At 41.3% G+C, this 19,969-nt stretch overlaps 1 protein-coding gene across 1 annotated transcript in view; it reads right to left on the reverse strand.

Annotated features, from left to right (window-relative positions):
- The window catches only part of COL24A1 (collagen type XXIV alpha 1 chain), a 226,266-nt gene that overhangs the window by 164,559 nt on the left and 41,738 nt on the right, over positions 1-19,969 (reverse strand). The window contains exons 7-11 of the mRNA XM_065409330.1: positions 14,357-14,401; positions 9,099-9,152; positions 7,715-7,759; positions 3,689-3,742; positions 3,012-3,056 (exon numbers count right to left, since the gene is read on the reverse strand). Of these exons, the coding sequence (XP_065265402.1) occupies positions 3,012-3,056; positions 3,689-3,742; positions 7,715-7,759; positions 9,099-9,152; positions 14,357-14,401 (243 nt within the window). The remainder of the gene's footprint in view (positions 1-3,011; positions 3,057-3,688; positions 3,743-7,714; positions 7,760-9,098; positions 9,153-14,356; positions 14,402-19,969) is intronic.

A 19,969-nucleotide genomic window follows, 5' to 3' on the forward strand; every position in this document is an offset into this window, starting at 1 on the left:
AGCATTTCCAATCTAGGAAAAGAGAAAATCTAAAACTGAAAACATAATAGTACTACTGTGTAGCAAATGTTTTATTACATCAGTAATATCATCTAGTATATTGCTATAACACATCCTAGAAAACAAGAAAATTCATATTTTTAACAGAAAACAGGTCTGTAGTATTTTCACACAGTTACAATGGACTAGACTAGCAGATTGTTGGTATAGTTTAAAAGGTCTGCTTTGTCAGTTTGAGTACTAGTTGTTGTAACTCAGGGATTGGCAACCTTTGGCACGCGGCCTGTCAGGGAAATCCGCTGGTGGGCCGGGATGGTTTGTTTACCTGTAGCATCCGCAGGTTCGGCAGATCGCAGCTCCCACTGGCTGTGGTTCGCCGTTCCAGGCCAATGGGAGCTGCAGGAAGCAGCAGCCAGCACATCCTTTGGCCCACACCGCTTCCCGCAGCTCTCATTAGCCCGGAACGGCAAACCGCAGCCAGTGGGAGCTGCGATCGGCCAAACCTGCGGATGCTGCAGGTAAACAAACTGTCCCGGCCCACCAGTGGATTTCCCTGATGGGCTGCGTGCTAAAGGTTGCCAATCCCTGTTGTAACTAATCCTATATAGTACATTCCCAATAAATGTGCTCAAAGTAGTATATGTGAAATATTGTGCAGCATATATAACAAGACAGGTAATATAATAATACAGAAGTGGCCAGATTTCATATTACATACTTAATATGGAAAGAAATGGGACACATGCCCCTTGAATACAGAATATTTTCTTTAAAACATACTGTACATCCAACTGATTTAAAATGCAGGCAATTTCAGACTCTCTAATATTTATAATAAGGAATTCAGTCAATTGAATATTTTGTTCCATTTCAAATATGCCAAAGATATTATAAATACTAATAACTATTCAACTAGTCTGCTAATTGGTAGCATTTTGAATCCCAAAGAGATGATTTTCATGTTAGATGTTTGCTATAGTATATTAAATGCCATCTGGACAGTAAACAAAATGATGGCAAGCACAATTATTTACCAGCATTTTAAAGCATCCATCACCATGGTGTCTAGAGCTATGTTAAAAATTAAAAGAACTACCCTAAAAGAAGCCCCTGATCTTCACCTCTCAAGTTTTAGGCTGCTTTCCAAAATGAGATCATATCTGGGATTTGCCCTTCTTCCAAAAGTAATGGTGCCAGGCTGGCCATTCTTTCCCCTCATTGTTATTGATGGAAAGTTTGCACAAAGATGAGTCTTGCATTTCACCCTGAATCGTAAAGCTAGGATTCATCTCTCTGACACTGGGGAATTCCACAGCCAAGATTCCTTTGGTGAGAGCATCCTGCTCCAACCTCTTGAGATATTCACCCTGAGGCCGTTGGGTTGGATCTGGGGAAAGAGGCATTCTATGGTCCTGATCCTACAAAGTACCTAGAGCTAAGTACCTACTGAAGTGCTTTGACGGATGGGGCCTTATGCTAACTAAACCTTAGCCCAATAGGTGCTTTAAAGATGAGGACAAAGGTCTTGGAACTGATTTCAGGATCAAGAAATAGATCTGGCATTAAGTAGAAAGCCAACGGTATGTGCAGAGCACTGGCCTGATGTGCTCTCATTGATCTCTGTTACTTAAACAGTGGACTGCCATGTGTTAAACTATTTGAAGATGGATCTCTATGGTAAAGAGTCCTCACTAGCGCGGGATGGGTGCAATACAGGACTAGCTGAAGATGGAAAATTAATTTCTCACCACTTCTGCTACTTGTGTAGCTAGGAGCAGTCTAGTGGGATCAAGACATTATACCACCTTGAGAACCAGAGGTCAGGTGCCTTCAGTTGAATACAAGATTATAATTCCAGACAGTTTTTCAAAGTTTCCTATCAGCATCACCTCCTTCATACACAGATTGAGCATGAGCCATCTGCTTTTTTACCTTGATGCTCATTCGTCTCAGAAAAGCTAGCACACTGCACATGGCTAATAAGTTACTTATCGCAAGGTGCAATAAGCATACCAATAGCATGGATCTGCTAGTGTACACTTTTGGGATGGACAATGTAGTACATGATTCAAATGAGAAATGAGCAGCAACAATGTAGACAAAAAACTGAACACACTATCCTGTTAGCCAATTACTTTAATACATTTCACCCTTTTTGATTCACACATTAATCTGTAGCATTAAAAACTTAAATAATAGGTTCTTGATTTTAATTAACGTGTTTCAGGAGTGTCTTTTAGCACCTTTGGTGTTATGCACTGATTAACCCAAAATTCACATGTATTGGAAGCTGGTCCATATTTCACATGGTTTTGTAATAACTACGCAGCAAACACAAAAAGTACACCAACAGAGCTATACATCTCTCCCTCCACAGTATTTTACATCCAGACAGCAAAAGTCTTAAAGTACAACCATGTGGCAGAAAACAAAGAACTTGGCACATAACAGATCATGCTACAGTTTTCTGATCTATCAGAAATACTGTAAACCTTAGTATGCCTAGCAGATTTGTGTCTGCCCCCCGATACAGAAATACGTTTGTATTAAGTAGGGAATAGCTTTAACTTGCCAACAGTTGCTTTCTACTATTTTTTCTACAAACATCTGAAATTATTAGACGCTGCAACTGACTTGTATTCAGGCCAACACCTGAATCAGACTCCTCATAAAGTCTGGAATCATAAATCTGTGTTGCATTAACAATAATTTTTTTAAACTGTTTGTATTTTTCTGTGACCTTTTAACCCCATGGCAGTCACACTGATAGTTCCAATGGCTGAACTGGCCATCAGGTTAAGAATTCGTAATTTACATTTATTTAGCAGCACCACTAAATTTACCCAACAAGTTGTCATTTTTCTGTAGTGCCAGGTATGTGCTGGAAACAATAATACAATCATTTGTGAATACAATGACACTAACATTTTCAGCTACTTAAAATTATATGCAGACTTACATTATTCATTTAAATTAGCAACAAAAGTAGTAACCCATATTAGTAATCTTACCAGTCTCCCCTTAAGACCCCTTTTTCCTTGCAGTCCTGGAATGCCCTGGGGAAAAAAAGAAAGAAAGAAAGAAAGAAAGAAAAGAGAATCTACAATCTAAAAAATCTACAGAATCTAGATTTTTTAAAAGTGATTTTAATTACACATTATTGGCATGCACATTTGATTGCAAAAGGCAATCTAAAAATCACCACCACAAAAATGGAAAAACTTTCCTTGATTTCAATAGTAGAAAGATTAGGCTCAAAATCAGTTATCAGATTATCATGGGCATTTTTGTCTTAAACGCATACCAGGCAATTCAGAAATGTGATTTATACATGGACTGAAATTACTCTTAGAGGAAACTTTCACTGCTCACTTCAATGACAAGAACAAGCTCCCAATCTCAGAAGTTTTAGATGAAATCCGATCTTCACTTTACAGCCAATTCAGATTGATTAACCTTGGTGCTATTTTGATTTTATTCACTAGATTCATTCTAATCAGCAGATTTTATTATTTAATTGCACACACCCCCAATCAGTTTTGCTGTCAGACAAGCCTTATTTTCCTTTTTAAAAAGAGTTACATAAATAATAAAGTTTTCCTTGGTCTCATTCTGGGATATGTTATACTTCAGTGTGTTTCATTATCATAAATGTGTACATATTTAATAAATGGTTCATTAAACCTACTCTTTCTCCTTCAGGTCCTGGCTGTCCTGCCACCCCTGGAGGTCCAATGAAACCCTTAGAACAGAAAAATAATTATTAAATTTCTTCATTAAAAGGTTGCATCTCAAGAACAAGGCTAGATACAGATTTATCACACATTTATGTACGTATAGTGGTTTGAGATTCTGGGTGAAATCTTGGCTCAGTTGAAGTCAATGGCAAAACTCCCAGTGACTTCAATGTGACCAGGATTTCACCCTCCAAATCCAACTGATGGTGACAATCCCCCACCATTGCAGAGATAACGTACAAATTAACTATACTAGGAAAAAAATTCCCAAATGATATACTATTGCATCAGAAAGTGCTGATCAAAGAAATATTTAAAAATTTCCTTTCAAATTTACAATATTCCTCACCTGTAAATCAAAAAGAATTTTTTTTTTTTGTGAATAGGTTTGAGTGATTTCCACTACAAAGGAATTATTTTGCAAGTTTATCTTGTCACAGCTGGATTGTTTTAATTAAAACGTGACTAAGATGTCTTCTCCCTCCCTGCTTAAATAGAAGGGGAGAATTGTCTATCCCATTAAAAAACTAGTGACACATCATTGTAAGCCTCAGTTTGATTGTAACTGCATCATGCCATGCTTTCTTTCCATGTAGAGAGTGATGCTGTCTGAGGGTACATCTACACTGGAACTGGAAGTTGCAATTTTCAGCTCAAGGAGACATCCCACACTAGCTCTGACTGAGCTTGTGTGCCAAAAATAGAAGTGTCGCTGCAGTGGTGCAAGTGGTGGGAGGAACTAGCTGCCGAGAGTACATGCCTAGGATCTCAGACGAGATTATATTTGGGGCAGTTATCCTCTCCCATTGCTTGCGCCACTGTGGATACATTGCTATTTTTAGCAAAGCTAGTGCAGGTATGTCTCCTCAAGCTGGAAATTACACTTTCCAGCTCCAGTATAGATATACCCTGAGAAGTAACTTCCTTATGTTGCATCAAAATCTGAAAATCCACAGCTAAATACCACTGTGTTTAATTTTTAAAATGGTACGGTAGAAATAACTGAATTTTCGAACATAAGATCAATAGAGTAGCCAGAGTAGTAACTATTGTGATAGGACACATGCTAACCACTGTTGTCAAATTATCCAATTCACTTCCAGTTAAATGAATAAAAATAAAGTTAAGAAAGTGAAAACATTAAACTGAAGAAATTCTCAAATGAAAATAGCACTTAGGAGTTTTTGAAAATTTTGCCTTCTGTGACTGAATTAGGAAGCAATTCTACTTTTCATCAATATAGTGGAGATCAGCAGAAGCCCCACAAAGTCTAGTTAAATAAAAAAAATCATAATATGAAATACAATGAAAAGTTATAAAGGGCAGGAAATGTTTCTCACTCATAAGAGCTGTTATAATTCTCTGTTGAGCAAAACACAGGTGCAGCTTTCTTCTACTAGACAACGAGAATGTCATTGGTGATTACTCCACTGTTGGGTTTGAATGGGATATATGCAATTCAGAATATAAGGTGACTTGAAGGAAATCACACTTGTGTCCTTGGTCAGCCCATTTCCTTCAACATGAAACTGGTAAAAGGAGGATTGTATTAGGGGGGAAAATAAGTTCCACGTACAGGGAGCTATCCTGGGGAAATGTATTTTTTTTAAATTACGCTTAAAAAAATCCACCTCCTAAAATGTAGTAATCACTTAAATTCCTGGCTCTTAAGATTTGAAAACTAACACTATGTCCTGAGAAATTTAAACCTCCTCTCAAACCTTCAATGGTTTGTATGTGCTATATTCCATGATATTGCTTCCAAAGCTCAGTTTCACATTTTCACGGCTGTGCATACGTGACAGACACGTACAAATTCAATTGCAAATTGGCATAAACAAAAGTACAATGAAGTGATTCTACACACAGAGGCTCCGAGAGAGAATGTGCAAAGGCAGGTGCAGCATCTAATTACTGAAAAAAAGAATCAGTATTTTCACACCTATCTCTACAGTCCTTTGAATTTAATGAAATATCTTAACCCATCTTTTGAGGATCTTAGGAAGGACAATACTCTTCTTGGTACCCCACACATTAGGGAAAAATGCAGCTCTCTTTTCTTTCCCTGCATTGTCTTAAAACCCTTAAATAAGCAGGATCCAGAGCTATCATAGGAGTGTGTTCTAACCTTAAGAGCTCAAATTATATTGACATAACTGCATGGGTCAATGGCACAAAAACATATTTCTGGGTCAACATTACAGGCAACATCTGGCAGAAAGGATTATGTAGGAGACACCCTTTTGAAACATGACATTCTGAGATTGTTAGTATGAGTCATTTTTTGAGCAATGACAGAACAGTCATACGAAATAAGAAGAAGCTTGTGGGCCACTTAGTGGAAAAGATTGCGATCACCTTTCTCTTGTATAACAGGAGAAGGAGTTGGCTACAGGTTTATAGAGAACTTTGGGGCAAGAGAAAAAGGAACAAATGTCTGAGGGTTGAGAGCCATATGGGTGCAATATCTTTGGGATATCCCATCATATAATGAAAACTGAATTTAAGAAGAGCAAAACTTAGAGACATCTCAAAAAGCTGTTGCAGATGAAGGCTTTAAATATCTGCAATAAAAGACACAAGTGCACAGATTCAGTAACATGATGGAGAAGTTGTAACAGAAGCTTGACAGCATCATAAGGTACAGATTTAAAATTTTTATTAAAGTTAATGTTTAAGATTAAATATACACAAGTTAACTGGATAAATTCATGGAGGTTAATTCCATTAATGGCCATTAGCCAGGATGGGTAAGGAATGGTGTCCCTAGCCTCCGTTTGTCAGAGGGTGGAGATGGATGGCAGGAGAGAGATCACTTGATCATTACCTGTTAGGTTCACTCCCTCTGGGGCACCTGGCATTGGCCACTGTTGGTAGACAGGATACTGGGCTAGATGGACCTTTGGTCTGACCCAGTACAGCCGTCCTTATGTTCTTAAGAGGGAAGGTACTGTATATCTGAGGTCCGGCTTGAGTTATGGGGGATTACAGGTATCAGTTACAAGGATCACGAGATACATACATATCACATAACCAGCATAGACCCAGATTGGGGTGCGGGGTTTTTAAAGCGTCAGTGGATAAGTGGGCTCGGGTACGCCACCCATGGAATGTATAAAGAGTCCAAGTCAGTATCAGTGTCGCGAATAAGTACATGGGTAGGGTACTTCACAGCAACCTGTACGATAATGGAGTTGTGTAAGGATGAGGGTGGAATCAAAAACCTGAGAACTTTCTAGTGTAAAGCAATTACAAATCTCAGGTTACAATACACAGTTAACATCATATTCCCATGTGATCCAAGTCTGATGATCTGTTGAGGGCAGTAACCTTGAAAGAAATAAAATCTGATGGTTTTTTACATATATAGGTGTATATGTGTGAAAAATAAAAACTTTTTTTCACTTTTCTCCTTGAAACTTTACTCAAAAACGATCCAAGCAAAGCTTAAATTTTTAAAGGGCTCAGATTTGTACTCCTGGTCTGGGCTACAAAAGATATCAACTGAAATATTTTAGGATCTAGCAGAAGGTGACTCTCATATTCTTTATGTGACAAGATTGTTTCCTTCCATCAACCTCTGTCACAGTTGAAGATTACAAATGCCAGATCTGCCTTCACTCCTGACAGCTTCTATTACAGAAATAATGCTCCAGGCAGGAAATGGCCTCTTCCCCTCCACTTCCCCCTTCGCTCCCCCCCACACTCTCACAGGGTTCTTTTTCTTTCTTTTCATGTCTGTATATGTTCCAAGCGAAGGAAGAGCAGCAAGATGAGATTGTTCTATACTGCTTGTAGGCATGAAAAAGAAATAAATCCTCAAATTTTTAATGAAATACAGTTTGTCATTAACCAGCTCTGCAATAGACCGAGTGATTCAGTGGCCGTGCAACTGGCAATTCAATGAAATTTCTCAAGCATACGATATGTATAAAAATACAGTCATGCATGCCGTAATGCTTACAAATGTTACTTACTCTTACACCTTTAGGACCTGGGTTACCTTCTGGTCCAGCTAAACCCTAGTATAAAAAGACACAACTTTTACTTCATTTAAAATAAATGGAAATACTAGATTTAAAAGAATTATCACAATAATTGTTAATTTCCAAACTGGCAATGAACTTTTCATGATGGGTGCTATGTGAACCTCTAGACAGAGATTGCAACTTCCTTTATATTAAAGTTATTTCTTTTTGGAAAGTTCTTCCCAATCCAGTTGAAATCTTCTACCCAATTGTGAACTTGGCATTAAAATAACTTCATGGAACTTTTCATAAACTTTTATATTGGAATGCAGTTCCAGTCATTTTCTAGCCAACATTAGAACAATAAGTTTATTTCAAATACTCAAAGCATTTTGTATTTTTAAATGTTGGCATGTTGTCATCCAGTCTCTGTTTAAACTATTTAATAATGCTTTTTAATATATAGCCACTGTAAAATTGGTCTAATAAAATGTTGAAATAGTTTAGAGAGCATGGGTCAAATTCAGCCCCTCAAGCAGGCATGACTCCATTGAAGTCAGTTGACGAATACAAGGACTGAATTTGGCTCATGTAGTTTAAATGTTAGGAAAAGTGACTGACATTTCCTCTTAATGCACCAACTGCATATATTGAACTATCTATCTGTCCCAGGTATATAAAAATCAATATTACAAATGGCTTGCATTGATAGCAATTTGATGTTTTCATTGATTCTCTCTCTCAATGAACTGAATGGAAAAAGCCCTTTAACATACTCTTTCCCCACATAAAAGTTAAAGAAAGAAATAGTTTCAGCAGTAAAAAAAATAAGTGTAGGCAAATAAGTAGGAATGGTACTAAAGCAGAATGCTTCCTGTTTCTTCTGAACACTAAATGCCAAAAGGTTGAAACAGACAGAGAGCAATGAAGGTTTTCAAAGGGGTGAATAGGGCTCATACAGTCTGTAATTTGGTAACAAGGTATGTATGCACTAGAGGGATACAGAATTACTGTGTCTCACCCACTCAGGGCCCAGTACTAAGGGCACAATGCGCCACATTACTTCCGTGTATGGTGCCTCTGAAAGGAGGCTTGTTTCGAGTATTAGTGATACAATGTCAGCCAATGCAGTGATGCCATCAGCAGTGCCAGCAGATTTAGATATGGTACTTTCAGTAATTACATCATTAATGCTACATGATGGCAAACAATCCTTTTGAGGTAGATCAGTTTGTCAAAAGACTCCTTGCTGACGAACAGGCCATGTACACCAGGCATCACTTTGAAAATTAACCCCAAAGAGAGGAAGGGAAACATATTTTGAACTAATGTATAGTACTGAAAAGGTGCTTATAACAGGAAAACATATAATTCTTTTGTATAGTTACTGCACCTGCCTGCCAGGGTAACCAAGTGAACCAGCATTGCCAGCCATTCCTGGAATTCCCTAAATTGAAAGCGAAAAAAAGTAATCAGGTTTAGTGTATTTTTACCTGTTGGTAACATGAAAGAGACTTTCTCCTAACACAAGACTGTTTCTTGTGTAATTTGCATAGGAAGCCCATAAAACCCACTTTTTATACATAATTAAAATCAGCATGATTACTTCCTGAGCAGTGGTGCACACATTGCAAAAGCATTTAGGATGGGGGGAGAGGGAGGGAATTAGTCCAAAATGAAGTGAAGTACAAGGGAAAAAAACACTGATTCATGATGGAAAACCCTTAGACAATGTTTGGCAAAATCAGATATGCACAACGGGAGATGCCCTCAGGGGACAGGTATTTATGGTGCAGATAACACAAGCTGACACTGATCTTGGCCATATTATTAAGATTTACACTTTTATGGAACAAATGTAAGAAGAATCTGAATGTCCTTGTATATCTGAATTTCCTTATATTGGTCTCAATGTGGGTATGCTCGGATAAGGTTAGAGTAACAGTGGATTGATAATGGGTACAGTAAATTCTTCGTTTCCCCCCTCCTCCCTCCCTAATCAAATCCAAAAGTGTTCCCCCCCCAATAATTCTGTGTATTTGATTGTTTATTTTAAGAAAATTCTACTTTTCTGAAATGGGCAAGTTCTTGGGTGCCAGGTGGTAAAGTTCATTGTTGAAGAACTGGACACCTGTTTGGTGAGCAGCCTTTACTCAAGCAAGGTCCAGAACTAGATGAGATGTGGTGAAAATAGTTAGGATGGGAGTGCACTTCAATAGCTGAGTGGGGACACTTGACCTGTATCTCATCCTGTTAGTCCTTCAATTCAGGGAATAGTAAGTTCACTAAAAAGTTTCAAACAAATGAACCAGTTCAAGGCATTGCCAACAGAGAGACAGGTTCTCTGATATCAACAATTTCCCAGTCATTACATCACATTACAGAGAATAAGAAACCTCTGAAACATTTAAAATGTCTTTTATAAATAAAAATGAATAATTAACAATAAACCAGGAGTTACCATCTTGACCAACTGTTGATAGTCGGATATAGTATATAAAAGCACAAGAAAGGCAGGAGACTCTCACAATATCTGCAAGGTACATTGTGTTATATATTTTGGATAGAAAATATATCATCATCATGTAAAATAAATTAATCTGAAGTTAACCAAAACATTTAAATATATGGCAAAATTTACCTTCCAACCTCTTTCAAAGTATCCTGCCTCTTTTATGCTATCATATGCTGAACTGCCCTTCCTGTATCTCATACTATGTCATCAAGCTGGACTTCCTGCTGGGAAGTATCAGTAAAATTATAGTTTTCATTGCAAGATAACTGCATCATTCATGGTTATGAAGTCACTGATACACCAACAGCTATGTAAAGAAAGCCCTTGAAAATATGTTTACATGCTATTGTAGACCTTAATACTGCAAAGGATCAGCACGCTTAGACAATGGGACTCCATAATGGAGCAAAGGTCAATGTATGCAGGATTGGGCCCTAATTTTGTAAATATTACCAGAGGGGTCACAACTGCTGCAGTTTTCCTTGAATAAAGACTATTTAATTTCATTTTAATGCACAGAGTAGTAAATGGTTAACATTGAAACTTTCATTAGGCATCTATTTAGTTAAAACAAACAATTATATATTCATGTAGCCAAATCTTCCTCACTTAGACCCTGATCCTGCAGACACATATACAACAAGAATAGTCCCACTGACCAGTTCAATGGGATTACTATGCACAAATTTACTCAGGTGTGTAGATCAGGGTATGCTCAAATGTGAGTTTGCAGTGTAGGGACCTTACAATATATGCAATTATCTATTCACATGAGTAAATGAGTATAATTTGGCTCACTTTTGGTTATATAAATTCAGGGGTGGCACCAGCCTTTTCCCAGTGGGGGGCTGAGGTGGGCTAGACAGAAAATTGGGGAAGGTGGGCTGTGCAGAACTGCAGAAGAAAGGGTGGCAATGCCATACCATGCCACCCTTACTTCTGTGCTGCTGCTAGCTGTGGCATTGCCTTCAGAGCTGGGCACCTGGCCAGCAGCCACCGCTCTCAAGCCACCCAGCTCTGAAGGCAGCACCGTCGCCAGCTCCAGTGGTGAAGTAAGGGTGGCAATGCCATGCCATGCCACCATTACTTCTGCGTAACATTTGACCTTTGCACTAGGAGGGGTGGCTGTGGGAGGACTAAGGCAAAATTTTGGGTGGCTATAGCCCCCACAAACCCCCCCCCCCCCCCCCCCCCGCGCTGCCCCTGTATAAATTAGCCTAAGGTAGTAAAAATAACTATTGTGGGAAAGTATAGGCAGATTAAACTGTTTTTTCCTCAAATGTATTTAAAGGTAGCACAAACTCACATTGAGACTGAGGCTTTAATTTGCTTTATTGCTTCAAAATACTTCCTTTATGCTGCCCATAATTGAAAATGCATTGTTCCTAACTCCCTGGATTCCATGTTATGAAATGAAAGGCTCTGTCGCTTTTCAAAACCTAGCCTCGATATTTCAAAAATCCTTTTATATCCACACACCTAAAAAGTTACTTACAATGACATGGTCAAATCTATCTTCAGAGTTCTTGTTTATCTGGGTTATTTTTCCCAACACCCAAGTTTGAATATTAGCAATGCCCTATGTGAAATCTGAAAACAAGAGGGGATCATCCACACAGAATCTGAGCCCAGGGATGACTCTCCACATCTGGATCTGCCCATCCTAAACAAAGGGATCAACTGTACCCTGTCTCCACCAGCCATCCAGAGCATCCTTCATTGGGTGGGGAAACCATTATTGGGGATGGGGCCTTGCTGGGGCTGGAAAGGACATGCATCAGCAACCCAAACACCTCGGAGAATCCACCAAAGAAGAGATGTAAAAAGGCTGCAATAGCTTCGCCATATTTCCCGTGCCCTGTATGAACCCACCTCATTGGGGATTCCATGGGTAGTCATTGGTAAATGAAGCCCTGGCCTTTCAACTTTGCAATGCCAGGGAGCTGGGCATCTAGGCCTGGCCTTCAGGACTGGTATTCATGGCAGTATCAGCCAATCTAGACTAACCTCTGTCTGGGGAAACTCATGTAGTTTTCCTGACTCAGTACCCACTCCTGCAATTTATCCGTTAGAGAAGCTGATTTGGCCCAACATTTCTGGACTGCAGGGCCCTTAGGAGGTCCATTCTTGATATCAACCAGGAAGAAAAACAAGAGGTGCCACTGGCCAAAAATATTAAAAGAGAAGAAAATCATGGCACAGGTGCTGGAGGAAGTGAAGTCCCTTGGGATTCTCCAATGATCAGCTTCTCCTCAAAAACCAGTACTAAGATTTGAAATGGGAAGGAGGTAAGAAGTTAGAATGTCATCACCTTTCCCTCCACCCCTGGCTCTCTCCTTAGCTAATTTTATGTTTAAACAAACCAAGTCCATAGGGCAGACTTAGAGATTGTCCAACCTTTCCACCCATTGTCACATGTGGGAGTCACACTAATGCAAAATCAGAACTTCGTCCATGAGCTACATGCAGCTGGTTTGAGTGAGGAAGAATAATCCCAGGCATTAGAAGTAATGAACGTGGGAAGCAAAAGTTATTTTGCATAAGTGCTGTGCCTCGAAGACAGTTCTGCTTTCCATGATTTCTTTCATCCTCTGGGCATATATGGGAGATTGATTATTCCCTGAATGGGCTGGTCTGCCATGGAACCAGGATCCAGGGTGTCCTAAAGCTTGAAACACTTCAGAGGGCTATGGATATTTTTGGCTGAATCAGGTCCCAAAAATTCCAAGTGCAGATCATGACAAAAAACCCAAAGAGCAACAAATCATTTTAATTTACTCTTTGTTCTTTTTAAAACCTTGCTTGCACTCCCAGTTGTGCTTCACTCTCAAGTAATTCCACATTTGATATATTTACAGTAACTTTTTTCTTTGCTGTAGAGGTTTATGGAAATTCCAGCCAACAAGTGGATACTTTGAACTTCACAGTCTGTTGCTACTGACATGCAAAATGACTATCATTGTCTTGACTCTTTCCAGGCCATCCTCTACAATTACGTATCTTCTTGTCACCATCCTTAAAATAGCAGCAGTAAGAACAGGCTGTGGAACAAAAGTATTTTCCCAAATTTTTATAAATGAGTTTTAAATATTTTGAAAATAATATAACAGACTATGAATAATATTATTTATAACCATAGTATGGGTATGTTGAGATGAGGTCAGACAGCCTTCAGTACTGCTGGGCAAACAGTAATTTCACATTGAGGTCTAATGTATCAGATTATATTCAAGAGAATTCACACACTTGCATATTTAGTGCCAAAATTATACCTCTGATGTCAGTTTCTCTCTCTCTCTCTCTCTCTCTCTCTCTCACACACACACACATACAATTTACCCTCTTGTTTTCATTACTAGTTAATCACTTTTCACAAGCTCCTACTTTGGTTCTCAGGTCCTGCAGTTAACAATGCTGTTCTTCTGAACAACTCTGATAATTAATTCTCTTGCAGAAAGATGCCAGAAGCCGAGGGACTGAACTATAACGACTGTCCTTCATTTGGTTTCTTGGAGTAGAGCTCAGTTAAAGTTTTGGACAGTTAAAATCTATTCTTGTATTTTTTGTTTTTGACTTCGCCTCTGGTCACTACTATCATTAGGTCATGATTATTCATTCAGCATTGACAGTGCATTCAGTACTGTATACAAAAGAGAAAAATTTGACTCCTGTTCCAAGGTTATTAGAGTTGACAGCCATGGCCCCTTATCTCTAGAAGGGAGGAGTAATAAGTGTCTACCTCTAACACTCACATGAAGGATACTTTAAGAAAGCAACACACAGTCCCTTCCCATCTCCCCATCCAGAGATTAAGCATGCATTGTCAAGTCTCAGTGGTAAGGTTTTGAAAGAGTCTGAATTGCCTCCTAAAACATTACACAACACACTTCTTCCATGCCACCAGACTTGCTGGAGAAAACAAGTTGGTCTATTATGTTTTATCTAGGCCCTTAAACCATACTCATCTCCATGGCAACTAAGTACCTAGTCAAGAATGAAATCTATTGAGTATTTCTTCAACCAGCCAGCAATTGAAAGAAATTATTTGCTATAAGCATTTAAAGTCATTATCTTTAATTATACTTAACATGCTTTGTACAATGTGTATCAACTGTTACAGTGCCTTCACCACTCACTTGCTCGCCTCGTGGACCTGGTGGCCCTGGATAGCCTTTGGGACCCTGCAGGTAGAAGAGATGAACAGATGTTGTAATGAATTCAGATACGCAAGATGCAGCTTTGGGGGTCTTGATTTCCCCCTCCCTGCTTTATATTTTTTCTTCAGCAAAGAAGAATTTTGCAACCTCTCTTTCTCTGTGACATCCACATTGCTTAATTTCAGTAGCTGATGTGGGAGGAGGGAGAAAGAGAAACTTACCTTAGCATAGATGATTTCTAGCTATGCCTGCTAAACTTGCACCAGTAGTCACAGATTTGTGTAAGCTTAAGTAACACGTAGATAAAATGCCTTTAGCAACAATCTGCTAGTAAGTATTGCAAAGCTGGATTTAGTCCAGACTGTTTCCCCATTCCAAATCCTTGTCATAACACTATCTCTGAATGAGCCAGTTCAACTGAGATAGGCATAACAAGAAGATCATCACAGAGAGCGCCAAGAAGCTCTCTAGGAAAAGATAACTGTAAGAAAACAAAAGATTTCTTTCATATGGACTTAATTTTTTTAATACTCCATATATGATGATAGTTTTGCACAAGTAAATGAAACTACCACCTTCCTGACACTAAATAAAGTCTTCCAGATTATCCTGGAATCTTTAAATCATCGAAGTTTATCATTGCCCCTCTTTATATTGAGCATTATGATGATGATGGTGTCATAACTATAAAGGGAAGGGTAACAGCTCTCCTGTGTACAGTACTATAAAATCCCTCCTGGCCAGAGACTCCAAAATCCTTTTACCTGTAAAGGGTTAAGAAGCTCAGGTAACCTGGCTGACACCTGACCCAAAGGACCAATAAGGGGACAAGATACTTTCAAATCTTGGGGGGGCGGGGAAGGCTTTTGTTTGTGCTCTTTGTTTTGGGGGTTGTTCGCTCTTGGGACTAAGAGGGACCAGACATCAATCCAGGCTCTCCACATCTTTCTGAACAAGTCTCTCATATTTCAAACTTGTAAGTAAACAGCCAGGCAAGGCGTGTTAGTTTATCTTTGTTTTCTCAACTTGTAAATGTACCTTTTGCTAGAGTGTTTATTTCTGTTTGCTGTACTTTGAACCTAAGGCTAGAGGGGGGTCCTCTGAGCTCTTTAAGTTTGATTACCCTGTAAAGTTATTTTCCATCCTGATTTTACAGAGATGATTTTTACCTTTTTCTTTAATTAAAAGCCTTCTTTTTAAGAACCTGATTGATTTTCCTTGTTTTAAGATCCAAGGGGTTTGGATCTGTATTCACCAGGGAATTGGTGAAGAGTCTCTCAAGGCTACCCAGGGAAGGGAATTAGCTTTGGGAGTGGTGGCAGCGGACCAGATCTAAGCTGGTAGTTAAGCTTAGAAGTTTTCATGCAGGCCCCCACATCTGTACCCTAAAGTTCAGAGTGGGGAAGCAGCCTTGACATGGTGGCAGAGCGGTGGGATCATTTTAAACCAAAAGCCAGTACGATTTTTTTTTCTCCTTTCTAGCTGCTTGGAAAGCAGAGCTGAAGGTAGATGCATATCTTATCTCTCCTTGCCTGAAGGCAGAGGTGTTAAGTTTTTTTTAACAAGGGTCTTTGTTAAGAGAAGGGTTCAATCAGTGAGCAAACAGCTGGTAAAAGGAATTTACAAGCTGAATTGTTTTTTTTTCTTTCTACCTCTCGGGGATAGCTAGTTAGAAAGTCTCTGTTACCTCAGCAGCAGCCTGAGCTGAGTGCATCCCAGTTTCAGTCAACTGCAGAGGGGTGTGGCCCAGCACAAGAAAACAGGAAAATGACTACCAAAGAAGTAGCTAACAAAGTAGAACTGGCCAGACTAGAAGCAGAAGAAAATGAAAAAAAAATCAGAGACTGCTTCAATTAAAAAAACTCGAGCAAGAAGCTGAAGAGAAAGCCAAAGAGGAGGCCCACAAGAGAGCTATGGAGCTAAAAGAAAAAGAGATGGAGGAGAGGGAAAAAGAGAGGAAGCATGAACTGGAATTAGCAAGGGCTAGGCCAGATATACCAGCCAATCCTAGCAACCCCTCTCCAGGTACCACTTCCCATCCCAGAAAATTCCCCACCTACAAGGCAGGCGATGATACTGAGGCCTTCTTAGAAAATTTTGAAAGGGCCTGCCTTGGATACAGCATCACTACAGACCAGTACATGGTAGAGCTGAGGCCGCAGCTCAGTGGACCATTAGCAGAGGTGGCGGCTGAAATGCCTAAGGAACACATGAACAGTTATGAACTTTTTAAAAACAAGGCCAGACTCAGAATGGGGCTAACACCCGAGCATGCCCGTCGGTGGTTCCGAGCCCTAAGGTGGAAACCAGACGTGTCATTTACCCGACATGCCTACACATTGACAAAAATTGTGATGCCTGGGTATCAGGAGCAAATGTTAAATCTCTGGAAGTTCTGGTTTCCCTAGTAAAAATGGAGCAGTTTTTAGAGGGTGTTCCTGAGGAAATAGAAAGGTACATCCTAGATGGGAAGCCCAAAACTGTAACTGAGGCGGGGGAGATTGGAGCCAAATGGGTGGAGGTGGCAGAAAAGAAAAAAACTAGTAGCAGTTGGAGCGAATATCAGAAGGGGCAAGCCGAAACAAAACCTTACCACCGGGGACAACCCAAGGCCCCACCCACATCCCAAGGGAAACCCCAGACGCCTTCTCACCCCACCACACCAGTCTCCACCAACCAACATCGCCCCGGTGATACCTTGGCAGGGCGATGTTTTAAATGTAATGAACTGGGACATATAAAGGCTCACTGCCCCAAGAACCCCAACCGATTACAGTTCATTACACCACAATCACACCAAAGATCCCCAGACCCAGATGCCTCTCTCATACCCTAGGAGCGAAGGGAAACCTTGAGAGTGGGCGGAGAGAAGGTTATCGCTTGGAGGGACACTGGGGCACAAGTGTCAACTATCCACCAATCCCTAGTGGACCCCAAACTCATCAACCCGGAGGTTCCAGTGACAATTCAACCCTTCATGTCACAGTCTGTAACCTTGCGTACAGCCAAGTTGCATGTTCAGTACAAGGGCTGGTCAGGAATGTGGACTTTTGCAATCTATGACAATTATCCCATCCCCATGCTGCTGGGGGAAGACTTGGCCAACCATGTGAAGCTAGCCAAGAGGGTGGGAATAGTCACCCGCAGCCAGGCTAAACAAGCTTTCACCCCCATCCCTGTTCCTGAGCCGTCCACCAGGGGCCCGTCTGTGTTACCAGAGACCCAAACAAAGGTGGTGGAACCGGATCCCCTGCCAACGACTGCAACAGCCGTAGTGGATTCAATCCCAGAGATCCAGCCAAAGCCAGTCCCAGAACCGGAACTGGCAACGCAACCAGCACCAGAACCATTGCCAGCGCTGAGTCCAGCGCTAGCAAACCCGTCTACCACTCCAACGCCAGAGGGCACCAGCGAGCCTGAACTGGCAGAAGCAGCAGATAACCCTACCCAAGAGGCTCAGCCAGAGCCTGAAATACCACATAGTGCACCAGCGGACAGCGGTTCACAGTCAATGGAAACAGCCCCAGCACCTGCATCGCTTCCAGAGGGACCAAGCCCCAGTCCACAGTCCAAGGAGGAATTGATGTCTCCAGCATCAAGCGAACAGTTCCAGGCTGAGCAGGAAGCAGATGACAGCCTTCAGAAAGCTTGGGCGGCGGCACGGAGCACCCCACCGCCTCTCAGCTCTTCTAACCGATCCCGGTTTGTTGTAGAACAAGGACTTTTATACAAGGAGACTCTTTCTGGTGGGCACCAGGAAGACTGGCATCCTCAAAGACAGTTGGTAGTTCCCACTAAGTATCGGGTAAAGCTCTTGAGCTTAGCCCATGATCATCCCAGTGGCCATTCTGGGGTGAACAGAACCAAAGACCGGTTGGGGAAGTCCTTCCACTGGGAGGGAATAGGCAAGGACGTTGCTAATTATGTCCGGTCTTGTGAGGTGTGCCAACGAGTGGGAAAGCCCCAAGACCAGGTTAAAGCCCCTCTCCAGCCACTACCCATAATTGAAGTCCCATTTCAGCGAGTAGCTGTGGATATTCTGGGTCCTTTCCCAAAGAAGACCCCCAGAGGAAAGCAGTACATACTGACTTTCATGGATTTTGCTACCCGATGGCCGGAAGCAGTACCCTTAAGCAACACCAGGGCTAAAAGTGTGTGCCAGGCATTAGCAGACATTTTTGCCAGGGTAGGTTGGCCCTCCGACATCCTTACAGATTCGGGAACTAATTTCCTGGCAGGGACCATGAAAAACCTGTGGGAAGCTCATGGGGTGAATCACTTGGTTGCCACCCCTTACCACCATCAAACCAATGGCCCGGTGGAGAGGTTTAATGGAACTTTGGGGGCCATGATACGTAAATTCGTAAATGAACACTCCAAAGATTGGGACCTAGTGTTGCAGCAGTTGCTTTTTGCCTACAGGGCTGTACCACATCCCAGTTTAGGGTTTTCACCATTTGAACTTGTCTATGGCTGCGAGGTTAAGGGGCCATTACAGTTGGTGAAGCAGCAATGGGAGGGGTTTACGCCTTCTCCAGGAACTAACATTCTAGACTTTGTAAGCAACCTACAAAGCACCCTCTGACACTCTTTAGCCCTTGCTAAAGAAAACCTAAAGGATGCTCAGGAAGAGCAAAAGGCCTGGTATGATAAACATTCCAGAGAACGGTCCTTCAAAGTAGGAGACCGAGTCATGGTCTTAAAGGCGCTCCAGGCCCATAAAATGGAAGCGTCGTGGGAAGGACCATTCACGGTCCAGGAGCGCTTAGGAGCTGTTAACTATCTCCTAGCCTCCCCCACCTCCAACATAAAGCCTAAGGTATACCATGTTAATTCTCTTAAGCCCTTTTATTCCAGAGAATTAAACGTTTGCCAGTTTACAGCCCAGGAAAGAGATGACGCGGAGTGGCCTGAAGGTGTCTAATACGAAGGAAAAAGGGATGGTGGCGTGGAAGAGGTGAACCTCTCCGCGACCCTTGGACGTCTGCAGCGACAGCAGATCAAGGAGCTGTGCACAAGCTTTGCACCAATTTTCTCAGCCACTCCAGAACGGACCGAACGGGCATACCACTCCATTGACACAGGTAATGCTCACCCAATTAGAACCCCACCCTACCGGGACTCACCTCATGCCCAAACTGCTATACAAAGGGAGATCCAGGACATGCTACAGATGGATATAATCCGCCCCTCTAACAGTGCATGGGTATCTCCAGTGGTTCTAGTTCCCAAACCAGATGGGGAAATACGCTTTTGCGTGGACTACCGTAAGCTAAATGCTGTAACTCGTCCTGACAACTATCCAATGCCACGCACAGATGAGCTATTGGAGAAATTGGGACATGCCCAATTCATCTCTACTTTAGACTTAACCAAAGGGTACTGGCAAGTACCACTAGATGAACCCGCTAAGGAAAGGTCAGCCTTCGTCACCCAGGCAGGGGTGTATGAATTCAATGTACTCCCTTTCGGGTTGCGAAATGCACCCGCCACCTTCCAAAGACTTGTAGATGGTCTCCTAGTGGATTGGGAGAATCTGCAGTTGCCTACCTCGATGATGTGGCCATTTTTTCTGATTCATGGACAGAACAC

Source organism: Emys orbicularis, chromosome 8 (assembly GCF_028017835.1).
Source record: "Emys orbicularis isolate rEmyOrb1 chromosome 8, rEmyOrb1.hap1, whole genome shotgun sequence".
NCBI classification, from domain to species: domain Eukaryota; kingdom Metazoa; phylum Chordata; order Testudines; family Emydidae; genus Emys; species Emys orbicularis.